The 26176-nt window shown below is 37.8% G+C and overlaps 1 protein-coding gene across 3 annotated transcripts in view; it reads right to left on the reverse strand.

Annotated features, from left to right (window-relative positions):
• The window catches only part of MND1 (meiotic nuclear divisions 1), a 64635-nt gene that overhangs the window by 21370 nt on the left and 17089 nt on the right, over nt 1–26176 (reverse strand). For all 3 annotated transcript variants that reach the window (XR_007151877.1, XM_047857663.1, XM_047857664.1), the window contains exon 5: nt 974–1048. Coding sequence is in view for 2 of the 3 variants with exons in the window: in XM_047857663.1 (XP_047713619.1) it covers nt 974–1048 (75 nt within the window). In the remaining variant the exon portion in view is untranslated. The remainder of the gene's footprint in view (nt 1–973; nt 1049–26176) is intronic.

Raw genomic sequence — 26176 nt, forward strand, 5'->3', positions numbered from 1 at the left:
CCTGTGATATATTTTTTTCTACAACGTGACGGGGTTTTGTTTCGTTTTTTTAAATTTTTAATGATTATTTTTCAGAGACAGAGCGAGTGCGAGTTGAGGATGGGCAAAGAGAGAGTGAGACACAGAATCCAAAGCAGGCTCCAGGCTCCAAGCTGTGAGCACAAAGCCTGACGTGGGGCTTGAACCCACAGACTGTGAGACCATGACCTGAGCTGAAGTCGGACACCTAACCGACTGAGCACCCAGGCGCCCCATAATGTGACAGGTTTTTGAGTCTCTTTCACAATCAAGTGATACAAACAGAGGCCTAGATGGAATGCTTAGTGGTGCCTGCTGATCTTTAATAGTTTTTTTAAGTCATAAATCCATACTTGAGATAAAGATGAAACTAGAAAGTCAAGTGATTTTTAAAAACCCCTAACATAATACTTTAGAGAACATTACACTTTTTAAAATAAAACAGTGTATCAGTATTCATTTAAATAATTTAGAAATATTACAAACCCTCAAGGATAATATATTGATAGTTTTCAATATGTTCTATGCCAAGACTTAAAAACTTGACTCTCAAAATTTTTCATAAGCATTTATAAAGGGCTTACCTTGTGCCAGGCCCTCTTCTAAATGCTTTGCAAATATAAGGTAGTTTAAGCCACAGGATACCCCAAAGAGGTAGATTTTGTTCCCTATTTTATAGCTGGGAAAACTGAGAACAGAAAATTTAGGAGACTTTCATACCCAGGCCACCTGGCCCCAGAATTTATGCTTCTATGTTATGCTGCCATACATAATATAATAATAAAAAATAAGTCTATACTTAAAATTAGTAAATCCTACCAGGTCCAATGTCCATGTCCTTTGCTGTACTCACCTCTCTTCTGATAGGAATGGCATACTACTCATAGATAACTCTATGTTCTTACTTTTCTATTTAGAATTGACATTATTAAGGAATCTACAGACACAAACTTACCGTTTCATGTCGGCCAACTTTAGCTTTCTCAATGCTTTTCTGTAGATTTGCATGCTTTTGGTTTCCCTCAGATAACTGGAGAATTAAAAGAAACAAAATGGCTTCCAATGATGAACTTGCTTAACATGAAATTTATAAGTCAAGAAGTCAAGATGAGATTTGTTTTCAGCCCAAGTCAGTGTAACAAGTAAGTCAAAAACTACATTGGGAACTAACTTCTCTAATTTGAAGCAAATGACCATGAATCATTAGGGCAGAATGAAAAAAAAAAAAAAAACAACCAAAAACGCTGAAAAATATATCCTCTCATCCAATCAGAAAAATGAATAATACGCTTTCAGTCTTTTCTGAAATCTTTATTTATCAGGTCCTCCAACTCCATGCCAAGTAACTTGAGGTATATTATTTAGTTAAGAACTGAATTTTAAGTGATGAATCACTAAATTCTACTCCTGAAACCAAAACTATACTATATGTTAGCTAACACAAATTTAAATTAAAAGACATGAATTTGAAAATTCAAAAAAATGTTTTATATACTTCTTTCTTCAAATTTCATTTCATTTCTGCCTAAAGTGAAATAAAACACTCTAGACTATTTCTTACAGACTTGTAGTATTATGGTCTATCTCACTGACTGAGTCAAAAATGAATGCCTCACTTATTATTCTTAAATCAGTTACATTATAAGCCATTACATACTTGACATACTAAGTTCTTCAAGAAGGAAAAATCTATTAGTCTGTTGCAGTTTTTATGCATGTTTTACATACCTTAAAAGTGATCAGTTCAAGTACTATACTAAGCTTAGAAAGTGGTAAGTTATATGTGGAAGTGGATTAAATAATACCAGCATAAAGAGACCAAAACATAGAATATTCATTAGCATATGGCTGGGACCACACCAAAAAGGACTAGGTAGCTTAAAAACATTGCTTCCCTTTGTCTCAATTTTATTAATCTCACCTGGGCCCACGACTAAAGCATCAAAGGATATTCCCAATACTAAATTCACCACCACATCTTCTGCTAGTTAGAAATTTCAGACTCATATGATTAAGAGCCTTCTTAAAATCTATTCCACTCCTCCCTCACTCTTGAGTTACAAACATTTAGAAAATAATTAATGACTGGATGAATTTCTTTAGGCTGATTATAAGAAGCTGACCTTTCACAATATGACCTAGTTATATGTACAGGGTAAATAATACTTATGTGTCATAGATTAAAAATCACAAACAGTATCTTCCAAAAGTTAGTGGCTTTATCCTGGCTTTAGGAAATCTTCCATTTCTCAATATGCATAAAGGAAACATTGTCAGCTTTCCTTTAATGGCTCTCTCATCACTGATTCTAATCCATAGCACGAACAAGATCCATCTGTGTTGCCAAGAAGACACCATCACCAAACCAGCTACACCTCTTCTGAGAGTAATTATCTTCCGAGGTTTAAAAAAAAAAAAAAAAAAAAATCTGTAGATTTAGGAGCCAAAATATGCTTTAAAGTCCTAGATTTAACAAGATCTAGGTATTTATTTTTTTAATTTTTTTTTTAACGTTTATTTATTTTTGAGACAGAGAGACAGAGCATGAACAGGGGAGGGTCAGAGAGAGAGAGAGAGAGAGAGAGAGAGACAGGGAGGGAGACACAGAATCTGAAACAGGCTCCAGGCTCTGAGCTCTCAGCACAGAGCTCGACTCGGGGCTCGAACTCACGAACCGTGAGATCACGACCTGAGCCAAAGTCGGAGGCTTAACCGACTGAGCCACCCAGGCGCCCCAAGATCTAGTTTTTTAAAACAAGGGTTCCCGTTTATAAAATAGTGTCATGTTTAAAAAGTTAATATTCCACCCTGCAGGACTCCCCTGAAATAATAAAGGCATGTGACATTTAAATTCAGGAGTAGAGAATCTTCCAGTGAAAAAATACATATTTCCATTAAAAATATTTTTTAAAAAACCAGATAAGAAGATGTTATCCAAATAGTTAATAATTATATAAAAATAAGCCAATAATTAGTAGATATATATCTTCATTACATTGATGAAGTGTCTTCCAGGTATTGTATGGCTGCTTGTAAGTATGTATAACTTAAAAGCATTTGAAACAGCTAATTCAGGAATTCCTTAACTCTGAAAATAATATCTGTTTTAAATATGATTTCATGATTTGTCATTTTAAGTACGTTGGTAAGGGGGGGAAGGCACAACCTAAATGACATGCTCAGATGAGAAGCATCTGCTAATTATCCGAAGTACTGAAGCAACTTGGTTCAGCTCAATAGGGAAGGACTCCTGGCCCTTGTTCTCAAAATCTCAACTACCAGAAACAATGAAAGCAACTCCTGTGAGGCACCCCTGCTAACAGCTTTTCACCTACACATCTCTCAGAAGCAAAATTGCTAAAGTTTTTAACACATACCCTGGAATTAAACCAAACCCAGGCTTCCAAAGAGCAGGGATTTTTGGCCACTGTATAGATACTATCTAAGCCAATGGTACAAACTTGAGCATATATCAGAATCACCTGAAGGGCTTGTTAAAACACAGGTTGCCGGGCTACACCACACAGTTTCTGAATACTAGGTCTGGAGTAGAACTTAATAATCAGTATTTCTAATGTGCTCACAGGTGATGGGTGATGCTGACGCTTCTGGTCTGGGGGCACCACACTTTTGAGAACTACTGGTCTGAACAAAAACCTGTTTTGTTATAATAACAAACCCAACTAAAATACATGAGATATTTATAAATGGGAGAAGATTATCTAGTTCATCAGCAAAAATGAATTACTGCTAAGTATTGCAACCTGAACTAGAAACAAACAAAATATCTTAATTCTGTCACTAAAAGAAATACAAAAGACCACATTTACAAAAATAGAAAAATGAGTGATACTCTACATTCCAGAAAGGTATTCACCATAAAATCCCTTTGAAGAGCACTCTATATACATTTCCATAAATAAGAACCAACTGTACACTACACCAAGTCCATTTCCTACTTTCATTAAATAATGTTTTAAAACCCAGCAACTCAGAACAAACAACAGCAACAACAACAGATACTACTTATAATTAGTAAGAAGAGGAATTCATCTTTAGATTTGAGGATCTGACACAATGCCTCTCTTTAATGCATTCCAGACCACCTATACAGATACTGAGGGTTGAGAAACATAATGCCAATGTTTTCTAAAGAGGTAGTTCACTGCTTGGAGGAACTGCCTATTCATAAGAGGAACAGAAAGATTGATTCAAGCTGTCTGCATCGGAATTCTGATTTGCTCCTTTTAAGAAACAAAACAATGTCAAAGCATTAGGGAAGGAACATAGAGATTTCCATAGGTGGGAAAGAATGTCAGGGAACAGAGAATGCAGAAAAGAGGTAACAGCAAGAGAAACCAGACCAGTCTACTGCTTTATCAAGACTCACATACAGTATATTATGGGAAAAATAGATTCTATGTCTTTCGTTTCTCTTTAAAAAAAAAAAAGAGCAGTATCATTTACTTTAATATTTAACATATCTAAAAAGTCTTGTTAGAGTATTACAACTTTAAAATTTACTTTTTAAGGCAACATTTCATTTACACATCAGTGACAAGGAAACTAAGAACACTGAAAAGACATATATAAAGACAGGAGCCGTGTAATTGCCTTAACAATAGAGAAATTTTAAATCAGTATTTCATGGTATGAATATGTCACAATTACGTAGCCAAAGGAAATGTTTTGGAAGAATCTTTAATGACACTATAAAATACAGAACAGAGTTTTTAAAAAGCTGGAAACACGACTGTCAATACATTTGAGAGCCTATTCATGACAAAAAAAAAAAAAAAACCCTGCAAGAAAATGCACAAAAATTAAAAAATGGTAATCTCTGTACTGTGGGTCATATTTTTAAACTTTCTATATAATAAGCATATGTCACTATTATTTAAAAAAATTATTTCCCCATTATAAGCAATATATATTCTCAAGAAATTAAAATGAGTACATTTTTGTTAAAAGACTAAAACAGGGGGGCGCCTGGGTGGCGCAGTCGGTTAAGCGTCCGACTTCAGCCAGGTCACGATCTCGCGGTCCGTGAGTTTGAGCCCCGCGTCAGGCTCTGGGCTGATGGCTCGGAGCCTGGAGCCTGTTTCTGATTCTGTGTCTCCCTCTCTCTCTGCCCCTCCCCCGTTCATGCTCTGTCTCTCTCTGTCCCAAAAAAAAAAAAAAAAGATAAAAAAAATAATAATAATAAAATAAAAAATACTACTGCCTGGTTGCTATCCCCACACGCCAAAATCCTGATTTCATTGATGCAGGTTGTGGCTTAAGCATCAGGATTTAAAAAAAAAAAAAAAAAAAAAAAGACTAAAACAGGGGCACCTGGGTGGCTTAGTAGGTTAAGCATCCTCTTGGTTTCAGCTCAGGTCATGTTCTCACAGTTCATGGGTTCGAGCCCCACATGAGGCTCTGCACTGACAGCGCAGAGCCTGCTTGGGATTCATTCTCTCTCTCTCTCTCTCTCTCTCTCCCCTTCTCTCTCTCCCTCTCTCTCTGTCCCTCCCCCGCTCACTCTGTGTCTCTCAAAAAATAAACATTAAAAAAAAGTGTTCTTTCATGTCTTCCAGTAGACTTTTGTAGTTTTCTTCATGTACGTCTTGCCCATTTCTTGTTAGGGTTTAATAAAGCTTTGGGTGTTACTGAGGGATAGCCAGTGACCCCTAGCCTAAGTCTATCACTGTCTGGAATGCTCTTTGCCACAGGTGATTTCAGTGGTTCTGAGAAACAACACTCTCCTGCCCTCTGGATCCTAAACTACAAGGCTACAAGGAAGCAGACAGCCCAAACCACTGCTGGCAGCCATCTTACAACAGTGAAGAAAGCCGACTTCAGTGATATGGGTACCACACAAAAGGCAAAGCCAAGATAAATGCAGAGAAATAGAATCACAATCTTAATTAAATGATACCTGAAGTAGGCCCTACTTTTGACAATTTTTAATTTAATGAGGCATTAAACCAATTTCACCTTTATCATTTATGCCAAGTAAATTTGGGTTTTCTGCCATTACCATCTTAATTCTTACAACAGATAAAGCTTTAATAATAGTCTACTTCATATACCGCTGGCTAGCAATGAATGTTGTGAATTTGGATAATTTTAGAAGGTATCAGATTTAAAACATTCTTACTCTTCTATATTGGGCTGTAGAACTAAGTCTCCAAGAACAGGAGTGAGAAGAATAAATTAATATATGCCAGGAAGGCTCTTCATTCAATAAGCTTTCATGAAGTGCCCACTATATACACAGTTAAAATAGTATTGGCTTGAATCTTTTCGGTAAATTAATATAGTAACAAATAACTCAAGGCATGTAGTGAGCACTGAATGCTGGGTGTTTTTGTATTAAATTGTTTTTCCTTATGCAATAGATAGTGCTTATTAAAAGACAATGCTCTGGCACAAAAACGGACACATAGACCAATGGAATAGAATAGAAACCCCAGAACTAGACCCACAAACGTATGGCCAACTCATCTTTGCCAAAGCAGGAAAGAACATCCAATGGAAAAAAGACAGTCTCTTTAACAAATGGTGCTGGGAGAACTGGACAGCAACATGCAGAAGGTTGAAACTAGACCACTTTCTCACACCATTCACAAAAACAAACTCAAAATGGATAAAGGACCTGAATGTGAGACAGGAAACCATCAAAACCCTAGAGGAGAAAGCAGGAAAAGACCTCTCTGACCTCAGCCGTAGCAATCTCTTACTCAACACATCCCCAAAGGCAAGGGAATTAAAAGCAAAAATGAACTATTGGGACCTCATCAAGATAAAAAGCTTCTGCACAGCAAAGGAAACAACCAACAAAACTAAAAGGCAACCAACAGAATGGGAAAAGATATTTGCAAATGACATATCAGACAAAGGGCTAGTATCCAAAATCTATAAAGAGCTCACCAAACCCCACACCCGAAAAACAAATAATCCAGTGAAGAAATGGGCAGAAAACATGAATAGACACTTCTCTAAAGAAGACATCCAGATGGCCAACAGGCACATGAAAAGATGCTCAACGTCGCTCCTTATCAGGGAAATACAAATCAAAACCACACTCAGATACCACCTCACGCCAGTCAGAGTGGCCAAAATGAACAAATCAGGAGACTATAGATGCTGGAGAGGATGTGGAGAAACGGGAACCCTCTTGCACTGTTGGTGGGAATGCAAATTGGTGCAGCCACTCTGGGAAACAGTGTGGAGGTTCCTCAGAAAATTAAAAATAGATCTACCCTATGACCCAGCAATAGCACTGCCAGGAATTTACCCAAGGGATACAGGAGTACTGATGCATAGGGGCACTTGTACCCCAATGTTTATAGCAGCACTCTCAACAATAGCCAAATTATGGAAAGAGCCTAAATGTCCATCAACTGATGAATGGATAAAGAAATTGTGGTTTATATACACAATGGAGTACTACAGGGCAATGAGAAAGAACAAAATATGGCCCTTTGTAGCAACATGGATGGAAATGGAGAGTATGATGCTAAGTGAAATAAGCCATACAGAGAAAGACAGATACCATATGTTTTCACTCTTATGTGGATCCTGAGAAACTTAACAGAAACCCATGGGGGAGGGGAAGGAAAAAAAAAAAAAAAAGAGGTTAGAGTGGGAGAGAGCCAAAGCATAAGAGACTTTAAAAACTGAGAACAAACTGAGGGTTGATGGGGGGTGGGAGGGAGGGGAGGGTGGGTGATGGGTATTGAGGAGGGCACCTTTTGGGATGAGCACTGGGTGTTGTATGGAAACCAATTTGACAATAAATTTCATATACTGAAGAAAAAAAAAAGACAATGCTCTGTGAAGCTAGTAAAAATATAGCAAACTCATACTCCATTTAACAAGGAAGTCATATTCCAGCAATCCAACCTGTGGAGCACGCTGAAAAACCTGGAAATGAGACAAGTGCACCAGAAATCTTAAATAATGGACACTGGAAAAATGTGAGAATCCCATTAAGAAAGCAACACAAAGGGAAAGTGAAGCCATTCAGTAAGTGCATACCTACAAACCCAAAGAACTCAAACTCTCACACATGATATACCTGCTGAAGACGAGATCACAATAATCAAAAATTACAATGTGAAGAAATGAACTGTCAGAGAGCAATGCACAACAAACAGGAGATAAGCATTCTTTCAACTAGAAATATAAGGAGTATGTATGTTCGCTAAGATTAAGTAATAAAAGGAAAAAAAGAAGAGTAAAGAAATTACAAGAAGGAAAAAGCAAGAAAATTTGGAAATGAACTATTTGAAACAGAATTATTTTTAATTTCTATGAAGTGATAAAAAAACATTAAAAAGTAGTTGAGAGATATAGAAGATAAAGAAAGTCCAACAGAAGCCTTATAGTGTAGTGAAAACAGAAGTTGTGACTACAGTCAGAATCCAATTAAGAGTCCTTTAGATATTTTGGAAGCCAAAAACATGCAAAATCCAGCTGATGAAGTGAAGCAGGTTCCAAACAAAGTTATGGAAGATTAGGCTCTTCAGACATGAGAACTGGGTTGTAATATGATAAATTCTGAAATGAGGGCTAAGCAGCAGAGGTTACTGTCTACCAACAACCATTCTTCCTTGTAAAAGGACCCCAGTGAATAGTGAAAATAAGTAGGAATTATTATGTCTGTCAGTGCTGTGGGCAAGAATATGTCCTAGTTAGGGAATCTGTTAAGAAATTCTACTTGACAAGGAAACCCAAAATCCACTTAGCAGGTTAAGTCTAAAATTATCTGGAATGACCTGTTTCTTCAATAAGTGATTTTTTTTTAAATCAAAGGGAAACTTAGAATTAAGTATAAAAATGAGATTTTTATTATTAACATTTTTGTATTAACAAATAATGTATACATATTTTGCACTGTACCTATGGGTTTAAACCATAAATGCAACTTTAATTCCTGCCCCAACTGCCATTTGAAAAACAGCTAGGTGTGGGAAGCACTTCTCTGCCACTAGAAGAGATAGGAGTCCCATGATTTCTTTGATGACTCTTAGTATCTGCAATTATTTTAAGTTGCAAAGCAAAAGCCCTGATCAGAAATTAAAATGTTTAACAAAATAATCAATACTTGATTTAAAGATAAGACTTCCCTTTTCAGCAACAGATGGCTGCCAATGGGTCTTTTGCTAAAAAAGGCACATTGTCCTCTTTCTTGGAGAGTTTCTGTTCTCCCTCCAGTCCACTAACTGCAGTTTCTGCTTCCTGTCCCCCACCTCTACCAAGGCCTGGAGGAGGGGAGAGAAAATAGGTTAAGGGGACAGAAAAACAGCATACACAGGTACTGTTGTGAAGATGTCTCAGTGCTTTCTGGGCTTGACAGATGTTTACACTAAATCCTCACATGGCTACACTCCTGGGTCTTTGCAGACTTCCCTGTTGTGTCCCCCCAACTACAATCCCCAAGATGCAGAAGATACATTCTCTGAGGGCTACACAATATTCCATCTCTCACCACCTCTCTTCCCCAGCTTGGCTCCCCACTCCCTTCTAGTCTGGTTTTTCAGAGGTTCATTCCTCACAGACTTTATGCTAGGTTTCAGTGCTCTCTGGGGCAGAATTTAACATGGCTCCAAGTGGGCTCTTGCTCTCTCACTTTTAAGTATGGCTCACAGTAGCCCATAGGGACACTCATATCCAACAAACTCCAGGATGGCTGGCCAATTTCTTACTTTTATACAATAATTGACAGAATCAGCCAATAGATCTACATAGATGCTAAGATCAGCAAAATTATTTTTACATAAGGAATTGGTGATTTTCCTACTGTTTTTTAAGAGCACTGGGAAATAATATGCCCACATTTTACTCTTACCATTTCTGAACACTTACAATAATGAAGATCGTCCACTATTAAAATTTTTAATGAAAATGTTGCTAAAATGCTATTTAAAATGTTTTGATACAATGTTATTCAGTTTAAGTATTTAAATTTCATTAGAAGCCACCAATCTAAAATACAATAAATTACTTGCTAAGTAGCATCAATTAAAGAATCTAAGCTCAAGTTTCTATTTAATTTAAACAGATGTTAAATTTAAAGCTTTAAATTTCTATTGAGGTCATGTTATAATAAACTCCACATTAAATTTATAAAGCCGGGGCTCCTAGGTGGCTCAGTCTGTTGAGCATCTGACTCTTAATTTCAGCTCAGGTCATGATTTCAAGGTTCATGAGATGGAGCCCCACAACAGGATCTACACGGACACTGCAGAGCCTGCTTGGGATTCTCTCTCTCCCTCTCTCTTTTTGCCTCCCCACCCCCCACCACTCATGCACATGCTCTCTCTAAATAAATAAATAAACTTAAAAAAATAAATTTATAAAGCCAAAGAACAAGTCATAAAGAGACAACAGTATTGAGAAACTGTAGAGTACCTGCGCATAGAGGCTTTTACCATCTTAAGAAAATAAAGCCCATTATTTTTTTTCTATTTCTGCTTCTTACAATGGAAAGATTCATGAGAACTTGGATTTCAAAGGATTAAAAAGGCAACCTAAAGCCTTCTCTTCCATAGCCAAAATAGCTTTCGCAGAGTAAAGAGGGCAACCTAACACATTCAGATGGTAAACTAGCTCAAGAGTTGAGAACAGGCAACCAAACTAAGATTTGCAGCAAGTTTACGTGTTAGAAATAATTGAAAAGGTAAAATACATATAGTTTTTAAAAACATAATAATTAACGAAACTTAAAACTGAGGTTGTTTTGTATCTATTCTAAACTTATTTTTCCAAAGAGTTGTAGTGTAGGAGATTTATAGTTATAAACAAATATAAATACGAGGGAGCCTGAACAAAGCCCTATATTTGAATCTGATGAAATACAGACCTGGAAGTTTGAGCCATACCTTTGGTCAAGTAAGAACTATACTTTAAACAAAAAAAAGCACACAACAAACAGGGCTCTTTTTGTAAAACTTCTAAATGCATAAAGCAGCCACACACATTTTAAATATATAAATATTAAAATGTATAAAATATTGATATGGTTTTTGAGGCAAAACAGGCCAAACAAATTGAAATTAGGGCTATGCCAGGAAACCAATATATAAATTCTCCTATCCTGACATTGCTACCACCTGGTGGCATGACATCAAAATTGTAGGCTCAGTTTTTTGTGGAATAAATGTTTTCCATATTGGTTGATTTGGGGAGAAAATAGTTATGAATGAAGAATGGATGTCACAAACCTGTAACTCACATGAAGTATAGCAGAGTACAGGGAATGCTACAGCTCTAGAGTGAGGTTTCTCAAATATCCAACTAGCTCCAATAGCACAGGAAAATAATTCCTGAAGAAAGGTTTAGAAGCCTAGCCCAAAGCTACCTACTATGAAAGAAAATATAAACAAATAAATATAAAAAAGAAATCTCAAAGTCCTATCAAAAATAAATCTCTGCGGGCACCTGGGTGGCTCAGTCGGTTAAATGTCTGACTCCTGATTTCAGCTCAGGCCATGATCTCACATACATGACCATGGAGCCTGCTTAAGATTCTCTCCATCTCTCCCTCTGCCCATCCCCAGCTCACGCTCTCTCTCTCATAAAAGAAAAATCTCTGAATCATGGATATAAGTTCATGCAAGTTTCACAGCTGTAATATTACCTATTATAATTTTTTATTAGTTTAAATTATTTAACAATAAAAATACTTAATTTATATACTTCCCCATCCACTCCCAATATTTTAGTTGCTCAATCTCAACATATATTTAAACTCTTGATTATCTGAGACAATGAAGAGAATAAGAACATTCAATTTAAAAGACATGACTTTGAAGTACAGATATAATTTTGCAGACCCTGTTAGTTGTCTCTCTAAAGCTTTTCTTTGTAAACAGAACTCCAACATTGGGGTGGTAATGCACTCAGAGAAAATGAGTTCCCTCTTAGTCCCAGAGGATGAATTATGATGGCTTACCCTTCCAGCATGAGCATGTAACTCAAAGTTGGACAATGAGATATGAAGGAAAGCCCACTTGGGAAAGAGAGCATTCCAGGATTTTCCTCCTGGATAAAAAGAGATGTACAAGAAACAAATCCATCTTTCTTCCAGCTTTGAACACTGTCATGGAAGATATAGTAGCTGTAGTAGCTACTTGCATCCGAAAAGGGAAAGCCAAAAAATGGCAGAGAAGTTAGTCCAGACCTCTGATATCAACCTGTAGGGAGATTAACCAATTTTGACACAGCTCACCTCCAAACTTCTTATTTAAAAACCCCTATTATTTAACCCAATTTGGATCTACTTTTCTGTTATTTGTGGTTGAAAATACCCTGACTCATGTTCAAAAAAACAAAAACAAATACAAACAAACCCACAGAGTTGGGCATTTCCCAAAGTATGTTCCATGGAACATTAATCCCTCATGAAAATGGGGCAAGCAAGATTCAAAATGTATATGATAGCATATTATAGGCTCTGAGAACTCAAATAAATGAGCTTATCTTTATTAACCCAGGATCTTCCAATGGCATTGACTACAGAACTCTCCTTTTGACCTACACCTGTTATATATTCGTTCCACAGAATTACTTTGGGTAATGTTGAGCTAGTGTCCAGCAAACTATAATTCAGGTAAAGTGGTGACAAAAACAAACAATGGAGTTTAAAATTCATGCTTCATCATTCATATATATGATATTTGAGGCTGAATTTCGCTTCTCCCCCTCCATGAGATTACTATAATCATGACTACTTAGTGGAAATCATCTCTATTGCTATATGTTGTAGAATGGAAGACAAAAATTACAGGCCAAGGAGGAAGGCTCCTAGACCAAGAACACAATACTTGGGGCTGAAAGTAGGCAGAGGTGTATTGGTTTATGCATTCATTCAACATTTATTATGTCTCTACATGCCTCAGTAACTCCATTCCACACTGGGGATAAAACATCATTAAGATATCTCTGCCCTCAAAGAACATCTGCCATGGAAATAAGGCACATAAGACTTCACTCCATAAAATGAATATATATATATAAGATGGTCAAAGTACAAAAAAGTACTAAACTGCTGAGGAGGAAAGATAAAAACTTAGAATAAAAGAGTCTTAAAGTGGGTCTTAATGGATATATATCTCTGGTTAATGGACAGGCTGGAGTTTGTTAGTTCAACTAGTAAAAAGAGCCAACGAGGCACAGCATGTAAAAACACAAAGATATAAAATGAGTGGCACTAGGAAGCTGTAAACAATTAGGTATAACTGGTCTGTATGGTTAGCGAAAGGCTAAGAGCAGGTTATTAGGCTGGTCAGTGGCAGGAGCTAGATTACAGACAGCCTAAAAGTCAGGCTGAGGAATCTGGACTTTATTATTCAGGATTGGGAAAGCATCCAAAAGACATTAAAGATAACTACTATAGCACACAGGAGAAAGTGACGACTGGAGACAGGGAGACTGGTGAAGACAATAATTCAAAATTCTGGGCCAGAGATAATGAAAGTCTAAGCCTAAACAGTGGCAGTGAGTCTGGAGAAGAAAGGAGAGATCTGAGGGGTATCAATTGAGGTTTAGAATGAGCCGGATATGGAGGAAAGGAAGAAAAAAGCCCTAAGATAATAACTACCTGGTTTGGGTGCCTAAGTGGATAGTAGCTCCAGAGTCTATAAAGACACAGAGAAGCAGGTTTGGGTAATGAACTGAGCTGTAAATTACTGAATGTGACTTGCCATCAAAGAGAGATGTTTAGCAGGTAGCTGAAAACACAAGTGTGGAGCTCAGTGCAGAGGTACAGGCAGGAAATATGAACTGGGGAATCAAAGGTCTGTAGATGGCAATGGAAGCCATAGGAGTAGATGAGATTTCCCAAGAGGAGCGTGCACAGCAAGAAGGGAGAGGGACTGAGGAGAGAATGCTGGGGACCAGCCTGGGGATCCTACTTTGTCAAGGTGGTTGCCTGAATTGGAGTTATTTTTTCCTATTTCAAAACCTTGACAGAAAACATATATATACTTAAGATGGGGCTACACAGGCTAAAGTCTCACGAATGGTAGTCTTAAATGGTAGTTCTTCAAAAGTGAGACTCGGGTGAAAGGAATAAACAAACCTTTCTTTACAATTTAGGAGACAGAAGTACTATTTTAAAGCCTAGATTTATATCAACTGAGTGTGTTAGCACTACTTATTTCACATCAATTTTGACAAGCTATTGCTTTCACTTAGCTTTCTGGTTGAAAAAATGAAAAAAAAAATGGAATAGGAGTGAAATAATAGAGTCATGAATCTAAAACAGGGCCTTGATAACAGTTTGGAAACACCAGACTAGGGTTAGTACAGGAATGAAAATAGGGAAAATACAAAAAATATTTAACTAAAGAAAATGGACAATAATTGGTGATGGATTACATAGACAGCAGAACCAGAGTTAATCTTCCAATGTGAAGATACCAAAATTGTGCAAGTGACAGACCCCAGGATGATCTTCATTTGTTATATTGTTAGACATATTCAGTTAAAAATACAAGTCTGGAAAGAACACGAAGTTTCTTCTAGAGCTCAGATATTAGTTACACAGATTATAACTGCTGTCTAAGGGAGTCAGTATGGAGAAGAAAACATTCTTTAGAATCAATCTTGAAGGACATGAGAGTGGAGAGAAGAAAACAGTAGTAAATGAAAGTAAGAGATTAACAACCATAATAAACTAAAACAATTATAACAGAGGTGCCTGGGTGGCTCAGTCAGTTAAGCATCTGACTTTAGCTCAGGTCATGATCTCACGGTCCGTGAGTTCGAGCCCCGCGTCGGGCTCTGTGCTGACAGCTCAGAGCCTGGAGCCTGCTTCGGATTCTGTGTCTCCCTCTCTCTTTCTGCCCGCCGCCCCCTCCCCCCCCCCAACTCATGCTCTGTCTCTGTCTCAAAAACAAATGAACATTAAAAATTTTTTTAAAAAACAATTATAAAATGTATTATAATAAAAGTTATGTGAATGAGGTCTCTCTCACTCTCAAAATACCTTACTATACCGTACTCACCTTTCTTCTTGTGATGTGAGATGAAAAAATGCCTATGTGATGACATGAAGTGAGGTGAATGACATAGACACTGTGGCATAGCATTAGGCTACTGAGGACCTTCTGACCACACATCAGGAGAATCCTCAGCCTCCAGACACTGTAGAGAGCAAAACTGCTGATAAGGGGGAACTACTGTAGAACAGCCAGAGAGATTTTAATTGTCAAAAGTAAAGAGTTCTATAAGACAGTCAACCTCAACAGAACTGGTAGAAGAAAGAGGTTATGAAAAGAGAAAAAGCCAGAAAAATGGCACTGAAAGCATTAAGTACTGGCACCAGAAGCAGCAAAATCCAGGAGAAAAAATTGAGGCAACAGGCATAAGAAACAAATTAAGTTTCTCTCTCTCTGTGCTAGGATAGTGCCTGCTCATTTCTCTGTTGTTGAACATGTTAATTAACATACAATGTATTTATGGTCTAGTTTCTGAAATAAAGTATGAATTCACAAGGGCATAGTTAGCATGGTATCACTGTACATAGCAAGAGCACAAGAATTTGCTGAAGGACCGAACGGCTCCCCATTTCACTTAGTGTAAAAGCTTCGCAACAGTGCAGATGGCCATCCTCCTTCATTAACTCTGTGACCTAAGTTCCTACTAGTCCATTTTCATTCACTCTACTCTAGTCACACTGGCCTCTTTGATGTTTTGTAAACTTACTGGATATGCTGTGATCTTAAGGTCTTTGCACTGGCTGTCTTCTCTGGATAGTGTCTCTCTTTCTCTGGATGTTTCTCCCCAAGATATTCACAGGTTAACTCCCTCCTCTCCTTCCAATTGTGCTTTCTCAATAAGGTCTCCTATGACCACTCAATTTTAAATCTGTACCCCACCCCCCAATTCTAGAACTACTTTTAATATTTTTCATATACCTACCACCTATTCATACTATACACAGTCTGCTTAGTAATCGTGTTTATTGTTTGAGGTCTGTCTCCCTTTACCAGAAAGTGAGCTCTACAGAGGCAGGAATCTTTGTTTTGCTCATGGACACATGTCCCCAGCACCCAAAACGGTGGCTGGCCCAGAACAGAAGCTCAATAAATACTTCTTGGATAGATGAACAGATGAATCACAGTGACAGAAAATGAGTCTTCTGGGGTGATGAAACTTTTTCAGCACTGTATCTGAGGACATTTCACATTCAGATATTGGAAAATCCCAGAAAGGGAGAGAAAGCTGGTAAGGAGGAATCCAAAGGAGAGCACAGAGACTTGCCATGGGTATGATCAAGCACAGGTGGCCTTGGTGAAGAAAGTAGGGATGTGAGCCGTGGAACAACAAAATGGACATCTCCACATGTGAGAGTGAGGAAAGCTAAGACCCGATGCTCTCAATTTCCCATCGAGCAGAACGCAATATCAAAACTTCTGAGAGACTGGGAGTTTTATTTAAGAACTACACATATTAAGTAGCTTTGTAATTTAACCTGTTAAATAGGAGAAAGAAATAAAAAGTTGACAAGTATTTACGTTTTTGATTTAACATGAGCTTAAAAAAAATCAAATACCACAAAAATCAAAGTCTCTTCTTATCTGGAAGAGACACTAAAAATGATAAATCAAAAATGGAATTATTAACACTTCCAGTAATGGCTTTTATCCCTTACTGAACATCAGATGAACAATATATGTTTAATACAAATAAGACAGAAAGAACTTCCACTAAGAAAAATTAGCTTGATTTTAATATATGACTTCTCAGCATTTTACTTCCTAAAAGGAGTCCATTTTGGGACATTACTTAGGCATAATTATCAAGGTTTACAAGGTGATTATGCCATTAGGTGGTGATCTTCTGGCTTACTACAGGAAAACAATGGAATTATTCTTTCCTCATTAACAAAGGGGCAGAAGGCCTTGGCAATAAAGAGGTAGATATAACTTTTACCAAAAGAGAAAGTTGTCCTGACTTCTAAAAAACTAACATTTTAACAAACTGAATATAAGTTGGCAATACTAACTAAAGCAGCAAGTAATGCCACTCCAAACCATGTTTGTGATTACATTTTCTTTTGTCATTTTCCTTTTTCTTCCTTTATGTATTTAAAAACAATGACAAGAACAACAAACTACAAATGCAATGAGCTAGCAAGTCTCCCTGTATTCTCATTCTCTGCTGTCAAAATAGTCACCCACGGGGCACTTGGGTGGCTCAGTGCATTAGGTGTCCAACTCAATTTCAGCTTGGGTCATGATCTCACATTTCATGAGTTCGAGCCCTGTACTCACAGTGCAGAGCCTGTTTGAGATTCTCTCTCTCCCTCTCTCTTTGCGCGCTCTCTCTCTCTCTCTCTCTCTCTCTCTCTTTGCTCTCTCTCTGTGCTCCTCCCGCGCTGCTCACTAGCTCTCTCTCCCCTTCAAAATCAACTTAAAAAAATAGAAAACATAGTCACCTACTGCTGTACTATCACTGAGTGCCTCCAGCAAGCCAGGCCCCGAAGTACACACATGATCTCATCGGAGGCTTTAATATTGCTATGTTATGGATTAAGAAACTAGATTCAGAGACATTAGGTAATTTTGACTAGGTAGTAAATGGCAATATTGCTAGTTGAATCCAGGTCACATGGATATCAAAACCTGGCTTTCCAATGAGAATCCTGCCTCTCTGGGTATCATATGCTAAATTTGTCAACATATTACATACTAATAAGCAATGTCCAGAACAATTTCAAATGAAGTATCTTAAAAAAAAAACAAAACCAATTATATTTTGAGCTACACAGCATATACTTAGCTAAGGTTAATCTTTTGAAACCACATATTAAAAATACAATGGTATCTTTGGTCAAGAAGAACCTTTCAATGCAGCAGAAACCCCAAAATTACTGAAATAAATAAGAACCTCTGGCATTAAAAAAAAGTGGAAAAACCTCAGGCAGACAATATTTATGGAAGTATAAACATGTACCAATGAAAATGTATTTGTACAGCAAAACTAGCAAAAAAAATGATTATGCAACAAAAAAGAAAGTGGTCAAGTATTCCCATATTTCAAGGAAAAATCAAAACATAAATATTATTTGTTGATTGTAATACTATAGCCCTGTATCACTCCTGCAGCCTAAGGGGGGAGGGGGGAATCAAAGATAAAGCAGAATGTTTTCTGTATAACCCAGGTATTCGTAGAGAATGGACTACATTATCACTGAACACTTTACTATCTGATCAATTATGCTACAGTTAAAGAACTTTATACTCCCATAAAATAATGTCCTGTTTATATTCCTATGCCTGCGGCCAACCCTGTTGGTTTACTGACTCATCTAGTCCACTTCCAACCTCCTTCCTCCCTTACCCATTACCACTCCCAATTTTCTCTACAGCCAGAGGTGGCAGTGAAACACTGCTTCAACTTATAAAAAATTAAGCCTAAGTCTGTTGGAGAGCTTCTGGGAAAGCTTTTGTTTTCCTGTTTTCCTGCTAAGAGAGACAGTCATTCCATCAACTTCTCTTTCCTCTCTTCATTCTTCAGATAGGACAGAGGGGCTGTGGCAACCATCTTATGACCATGATGGAAAAGCCCAGACGATCACAAAGATGCCAACAATGATACCACTGAGTCATTGATCAAGATTAAGAGACACCTAGCTCTGGACTGTATGTGAGAAAAATAAACTTCCATTTAAGCCACTATTAGTCAGATATTCAATTACTTGCAGACAAAAGTAATCTTTATCAAACATCTGAGAAACCTTTAAAGCTGGTAAGAACACAGTTTAGAAGCTGGCCAGTTGTATGTGTTCATTCATTCACTCATTTGTTCAAATGTTAAGTGCCTACTTATATCGGGTTAGGTTATGGGGAAAGAAAGTTGAAGATTTAAAAAAGTCTCTTAGTTTGAGACACATACTTAATATGAAAGCGAGATGTACACATACGAGTGTGATAAATGCTCTAATAGAGCATGAACAAACTTCAATAGTAGCAAAGAGGAACCATGAGATTTTGTTTTGTTTTGTTTTTTCAGAATTCAAAGTCTAGGTTTTTAAGTCAGAAAACTACAAGACTGGCCCAAACCAGTCCTGCTCTGTCCTCCCAAATGGCAAATTAAAGGTAGGAGAGGAGGAAGAGAGTCTGGGAAGCAAGCAAGAAAGTTAGACACGGTGAGGATTTCTGATAACCCTGACCCACCTACAGCTATCAGAGCACGAGAGGTGCAAAGAAACACCCTAGCCTATGTCATCTGAAGCACAATGGGCCTGGAACAGCTCCCCCTCATTCTTTTTTTTTTTTTTTTTTCAACGTTTATTTATTTTTGGGACAGAGAGAGACAGAGCATGAACGGGGGAGGGGCAGAGAGAGAGGGAGACACAGAATCGGAAACAGGCTCCAGGCTCTGAGCCATCGGCCCAGAGCCTGACGCGGGGCTCGAACTCACAGACCGCGAGATCGTGACCTGGCTGAAGTCGGACGCTCAACCGACTGCGCCACCCAGGCGCCCCTCCCCCTCATTCTTAAAGACTACAGTGGTCTGGGAGACTTAGCTGGGAGTGAGGGTACCATGCTTGAGAAAAAGAGAGGGTGCACCAACCTGAGTAGAAGATGCAGCTGCAAGGCAGAGGACTAAGCAGCAACACTGATATTTTAGGGTGAGGCCACCCTGGATAAATGCTAAGGACCAGACTCTTCAGCCAAAACCATTCCTATGTAAGCCAGAATGCACATTATGTAGTTCTATACACACCTGGTCTTTGCAAAAAAATGACAAAGGCTAAAGCAATTCTATGTATGAGTCATTGTCATAAGCAGTTATATATGACATATTTAATTGTTACAACTATCCTATGAAGTAGAAACTACTGGAAACATTGCGCACATGAGAAAAGAGAGGCGAAAGAAATTTCTAGTAAATGGAAGAAGTTGGATTTGAATCTAAAGAATCTGGGTCTGGAGTCTACTCTTTACCACCCTGGTCTCTGTACTCACTATGCCCTTCACCCTCAACTGCCTCATGAGCTCCCATACATCTTTCCAGAACCAACCTAAATGTCTCCTTCCTTAACTGCAAAGGCTATCCTCAGCAGAACTAACTTTCACCCCTTTTTGTACTGCCATCTTCTTCGGTAGAACACATATCACACCGTCCTGCAACAATTTGTGGATGTATGTGATGCATGTCCTCACTACACTGTGAGGTCTTGGGGACAGGAACTGCCTAATTTATCATTATGTCCCTCTCATCAGTCACAATGTCTGACATAGCAAGCATTCACTAAACATTTACTTAACTGAATGAATTTCAGTAGAAATAATGCCTATTTTTATTTAAAAACATTTCAAAGTTGTCCACACAGCCCAATAGCGAACTGACTCTTTATTCACCCAGTTTTGGCAACAAAGAATTCTATACACTCATTTCTAAAAACTAGTTTAAAAAATAAATCTTTAAATTATCATAAGAGAATCTAGTAGTGCCTCCCAAATCCAGCTGTGTCCGAAATCCAGCTTAGTGTGGATTTCCCAATGTAATGCTCAACTGCTCCCAGAAAACATGTCTGCCAGACCTCTTCCACTAGAAATAAATGGGTTGCAAATCAGAACTTGGATGAAGAACTAAGGAAGATCTTAGCAGAGCAAAATAATTTAAAAAAATAAAAAGGATAATTTCCATAATTCTGACCCCTTAATTTTAAAAATCAGTTAAAAACTGCTTCATAGACCAGTTGCAGCACTAATGGAATCCTCTGTATCAGTGAATGGTCTCATTAGAACTAACTTCATATCCTTCATTTCCTTTAATTCTCACTCGCTCATCAAACACCTGTCATATGCCAAGAACTGTGCTGAGTCCTGAGGATGCAGGCTAAGTGACAGGGTCAGGTAAACTAACACCTGCAGCACAGGGTGGTGGACTGGAGACGCACCCAGGATGCTATGGCAGCAAAGAAAAGAAATACTCAAGTTAGAATGGGGAGTCCTAGAAGGATAGACAGGGCCATGGACACAAAAACAAAAGCATCTTGGAAACGGTATCCCTTTTGGGAAAAGATTTAAAAGTGTGCATTTTGAATCAGTAGTTTTAGAGTCAAACGATACAAAGTATGCAAAAGCTCAGCTATGGTAAGAATTTTATGTCCTCCCTCCAAAGTTCCTATGTTGAAATCCTAACCCCAAAGGTAATGCTGATAACCTTAGGTAGGTAAGGCCTTTCAGAGGTGCTCACATCATGTGGGTGGAGCCCTCAAGAATAGGATTAGTGCCATACAAAGAGGCTCCAGAAAGTGCCCAAGCAATTAAACCATGTGAGGATACAATAAGAAGCCGGTGACCCGAAGAGTGCTCCTATCTGAGCAGTTTCCAGAACTGTGAGAACAAATTTCTGTTGTTTATAAGCTCCCTAGTCTGTACTATTTTGTTATAGCAGCCTGAATGGGCTAAGACAAACTCTTCAAATGGTACCTGGCTAAGTGCTCAATGAATTTTGGCTGCCATTTCAACATCAGGATCAGTGGTCCCCTTGGTCCCCCTTGGGAATCCCCTCCATCCATCAAAATCTACTTAGCCTGCAGCTCAAAATAATCATTTCTAAGAATTCTCTTTTAAGTATGTTGGATTTATAAAAATCTTACATCCTCTAAACTCATATAACTAGGACCCACAGAAAAGATAGTATTTGGCACTACTCTTACATAAACTAAAAGTTGATTATGTCTTTTCACAAAAAGTTAATTAACTATTTAAGGTATTTATCTTGCCTTACCAAGTACAGTGTAAATTATTCAACATGAAACACACATTCTATTATTTTCATACTGCCCAAACAACTTAGAACAGTGTGTGCACAGAGCAGGCATATAGTCATATCTGTTAAGGCAGTTAATGCAACACCAAACAGTTGATGGCTTATGTGCCATCTTAGAAGATGTTAAAGAAAAACATAAATTATAACCATGAGGCTTTTAGACTGTCTTTAATAATGATAAATATATATAACCTAAAGGCAAGAGAGAAAAAAATGTTTCCTGATTTAATTTTCAGATCTACCACAAGAATGTCCATTCTCAAGAGATGAATACATTCCTGCACATAATTGGAATCACTGGTAGAACCAAAGCAGAACAGAATGAATGAATGAATGAATGAATGAATGAATGAATGAGAGAGAGAGAGAAAGAAAGAAAGAAAGAAAGAAAGAAAGAAAGAAAGAAAGAAAAAAAGAGTGGGAGGGAGGAAAAAGGAAAATTTAGAGTTCCCTCACTCTGTCTAATCTGGAAGTCATTTAACAAGAAATTCAAAGGAAGTTAACCTCTCACTTTGATATGCCAAATAAACTAATCCTTCAGTACAACCCTGAATTTGGAATCTGCTTCACTGTTACACTAAATAAGTACCTTCTATCTTTATATAAATCCTACCATCTCTTGCAGCACTTTTAATCTTACCACTCATTCATGAAACTAGCCATATTACACTTTCACTCTTAACTTTAGCACAGGTTACATGTTCTTTTTTTTTTTTTTTTAATGTCTATTTATTCTTGAGAGATAGAGAGAGACAGAGCAAGAGCAGGGTTGGGGCAGAGAGAGACACAGAATCCGAAGCAGGCTCCAGGCTCTGAGCTATCAGCACAGAGCCCAACGCGGGGCTTGAACCCACAGACCGTGAGATCATGACCTAAGCCAAAGTCAGACACCTTAACCAACTGAGCCACCCAGGCATCCCACAAGTTCTTTCTTCTAAGGAACAAATCTTAACTTCTACAAACTACCTCCAGGATCTTGTAAAATGTTTTGCATGTAGGAGACCCTCAAATATTTGTTCTGACTGACCAAATAAACTTACAGTATATCGTGGATGAGTACTAATTTAGCTGGATCTGTTGGCTACCATAGACTGAGTACCTAGTACGCCAGGCTTTACATACATCACTTAATCTGTATCACAAACCCTATGAAGTATACTCTCTATTTTACAAACTGGGAAACTGAGGCTTTAAAGAGCTAAAGAAAGTTTTCCAAGATCCTATAGCCAGTAAGAAGTAAAGCTGTGATTTCAATCCATGTCTGATTTCTAACTACTTCTCTTTCCATTGAGCCACATTGCCTCTCTAAAATGATAAGCGATCTCCAGAACCATGGTTGAGGGGCAAAGAATGATACTGACGTGCCATCTCAAATTTCAGTTAAAGAATAAAGTAGGTTTAGGTCAGTGAAAAGGCACTAAGGCTTTTTGTTTTTGTTTTTTAATAACTATATACAGCAAATGTCAAGGGCTATCAACGTTTTACAAATGACATCAAAATCATGTTTTTTGTTTACCTCTGGAGTGTTTAGAACAGAGGGTATAGGACTACTGCCTAGGTGTACATCTCTGACTTGACCTGATTTCTGAGCAGGTGTGTAAGATTAATCTTTGACCTCCAACTTGTCAATGGAGGTGGGGAGGGAGGGGTGTGTCACAAAATACATTTGATGCCAACTCTCAGACCTGTAGGAAGAGGGATATATTGACAGTAACTAATGAGAACATCCTATTCCTCGAACACTCAGAACAAACAGTGATATTAATTTCACTTTTTGAAAATAGATTCACTGTACTAGAGATTCTTACTAGATCTCTTCTTTACTTCTCTTAAGGCTTGCCAAGCTCCCCCACTTGCTAAGTAGATATTATGCTAAATCCAGAGGCAAAGAAATAAAAAACGTACATTTGGCTGTTTTTTCCTCAAAGGTAAAGAGTTCCTCTGGCTCAAGAAGTCAACCAACAAATGTTTAATCAGCACCTGTTATGCCCAGTTTCAGGCACAAATAATTGCCCAGAAGAAGGTAAGATATACCCCCAAAACACCAACCATAAAGAAACAAATTGATAAACTGGCCTTCAACAAAATTAAAACCTTCTGTTCCTCAAAAACTAGTTAAAAGGATGAGAAGACAAATTGAAGACTGGTAGAAAAAAAGTTCAGAGAACATTTGTCTAGGAGGGGATTTGTACCCAGAATATACAGAGAATTGTCTAAACTCAATAATAAAAACCCAAGTTTTAAAAAAGGCAAAAAGAAATTTTTTTTTTAAGTAAAAGATGTGTACTGACACTTTGGCAGTGAAGACTTATGGATGACAAATAAACACATGCAAAGATGCTCAACATTATTAGTCACTGGGGAAATGGAAAAAAGCCACAATATCACTATATACTTATTAGAATGGGTATCATACCAAGTACTGACAAGGATGTGGAGAGACCAGGAACTCTCATACACTCCTGACTGGAATGTAAAATGGCACAACTATTTCAGCAAACAGTTTGGCAATCTCTTAAAAAGTTAAACATAAACTTGCCACATACAATCCAGCCATTCCATTCCTAGGTATTTACCCAATATAAATAAAAACATATGTCCCTACAAAGGCTTGTACACAAATATTTATAGCAGCTTTATTTCTAATAGCCCAAAACTAGAACACACAAAAGCCCCAAACGTCTATCAACAGCTAAACAGACTGTCATATACCCATACAATGGAACACCACTAAGCAATAAAAATAAATGAATAAGACAGCAACATGGATACATCTTTAAATAATTATGCTCAGTAAAAGAAGCCAGGAAAAAGAATACATTACTGTATGATTCCATTTATATAAAGAACTCTTAGAAATATCATTTTTAAAAAATTAAAAAGAAGGGGGGGGACCTGGGTGGCTCAGTCGGTTCAATGTCCTACTTCGGGTCAGGACATGATCTCACAGCTCTTGAGTTCGAGCCCTGCTCATCGGCCTCTGTGCTGACAGCTCAAAGCCTGGAGCCTGCTTCAGATTCTGTGTGTGTCTCTCTCTCTCTCTTTCCGCTCCCCTCCCTGCCCCTGCTGTTCATGCTCACTCGCTCTCTCCTCTCAAAAATAAACATTAAAAAATTTTTTCTAACTCTTGGAAATATAGTGACAGAAAGCAAATCAGTGGTTGCCTAGGGATGGGGGCAGGGGAAACAGTGCAAAGAAGCGAAGGGCAGGAGAGAAAGACTAAAAAGGGGAATAAAGAAACTTTTAGGGATGAAGGATATGCTCATTACCTTAATTGTAGTGATGGTTTCATGGATGTATACATATGCCAAAACTTGGCAATTTATAAACTTTAAATATGAGAAATTTTTGAATGTCAAATATTCTTCAATAAAGCAATTAAAAACTAATCAAGAAGACTTATACATATGAAAAGTTAAAAAAAAAATTTTAGGGGCGCCTGGGTGGCGCAGTCGGTTAAGCGTCCGACTTCAGCCAGGTCACGATCTCGCGGTCCGTGAGTTCGAGCCCCGCGTCGGGCTCTGGGCTGATGGCTCAGAGCCTGGAGCCTGTTTCCGATTCTGTGTCTCCCTCTCTCTCTGCCCCTCCCCCGTTCATGCTCTGTCTCTCTCTGTCCCAGAAATAAATAAACGTTGAAAAAAAAAAATTTAAAAAAAAAATAAAAAAAAAAATAAAAATTTTAATCTGTGTATGTATCCTCTAAGATGGTCAAAATGATCCCTGCCCCTTGCTATTTATGCCCATTTGTAATCTCTGCTTGCAACTGGGCTGTATTTAATGACTTGTTTCATTAAAACACACTACAGCAGATGTAAAGAGATGTCACTTCCAAGATTAAGTTACAAAAAAAACACAGTAGTGTCCTTCTGCCTTGGACTCTCCACACGCTTGCTCTGTGAACTGTCCTATGGAGAAGCCCAGGATATAAGGAATGAAGGAGGCCTCTGCCTAAAAACTATCAAGGAATTAAGGCCCTCAGTCCAACAGCCTTCAAAGGGCTAAATCCAATAACTATATGATTGAGTTTGGAAGTTAATCCTCTCCCAGATGAACTTTCTGATGAGTACACAGCCCCAGCCAACTGTCAGACTACAACCTCATGTGAGACTCTGAGCCAGATGTACCTAACTAAACCATGTCTGGATTCCTGATCCACAGAAACTGTGAAATATCTATGTTTGTTTCTTTAAGCCACAAAATTTTGGAGTACACAGTTTGTTACAAAGTAACAGACAACTAATAAAAAATCTAAGTCACATTTATATAAAAGAAAGTCTTCAAAGCAATTATATCCATTTAGAACACATTCAGCTACAGTAACAGAACATTTGACTAAAACTGGATTAAACAGTCCAGACGTGAGACAGTCCAA

Source organism: Prionailurus viverrinus, chromosome B1 (assembly GCF_022837055.1).
Source record: "Prionailurus viverrinus isolate Anna chromosome B1, UM_Priviv_1.0, whole genome shotgun sequence".
In the NCBI taxonomy this organism is placed as follows: domain Eukaryota; kingdom Metazoa; phylum Chordata; class Mammalia; order Carnivora; family Felidae; genus Prionailurus; species Prionailurus viverrinus.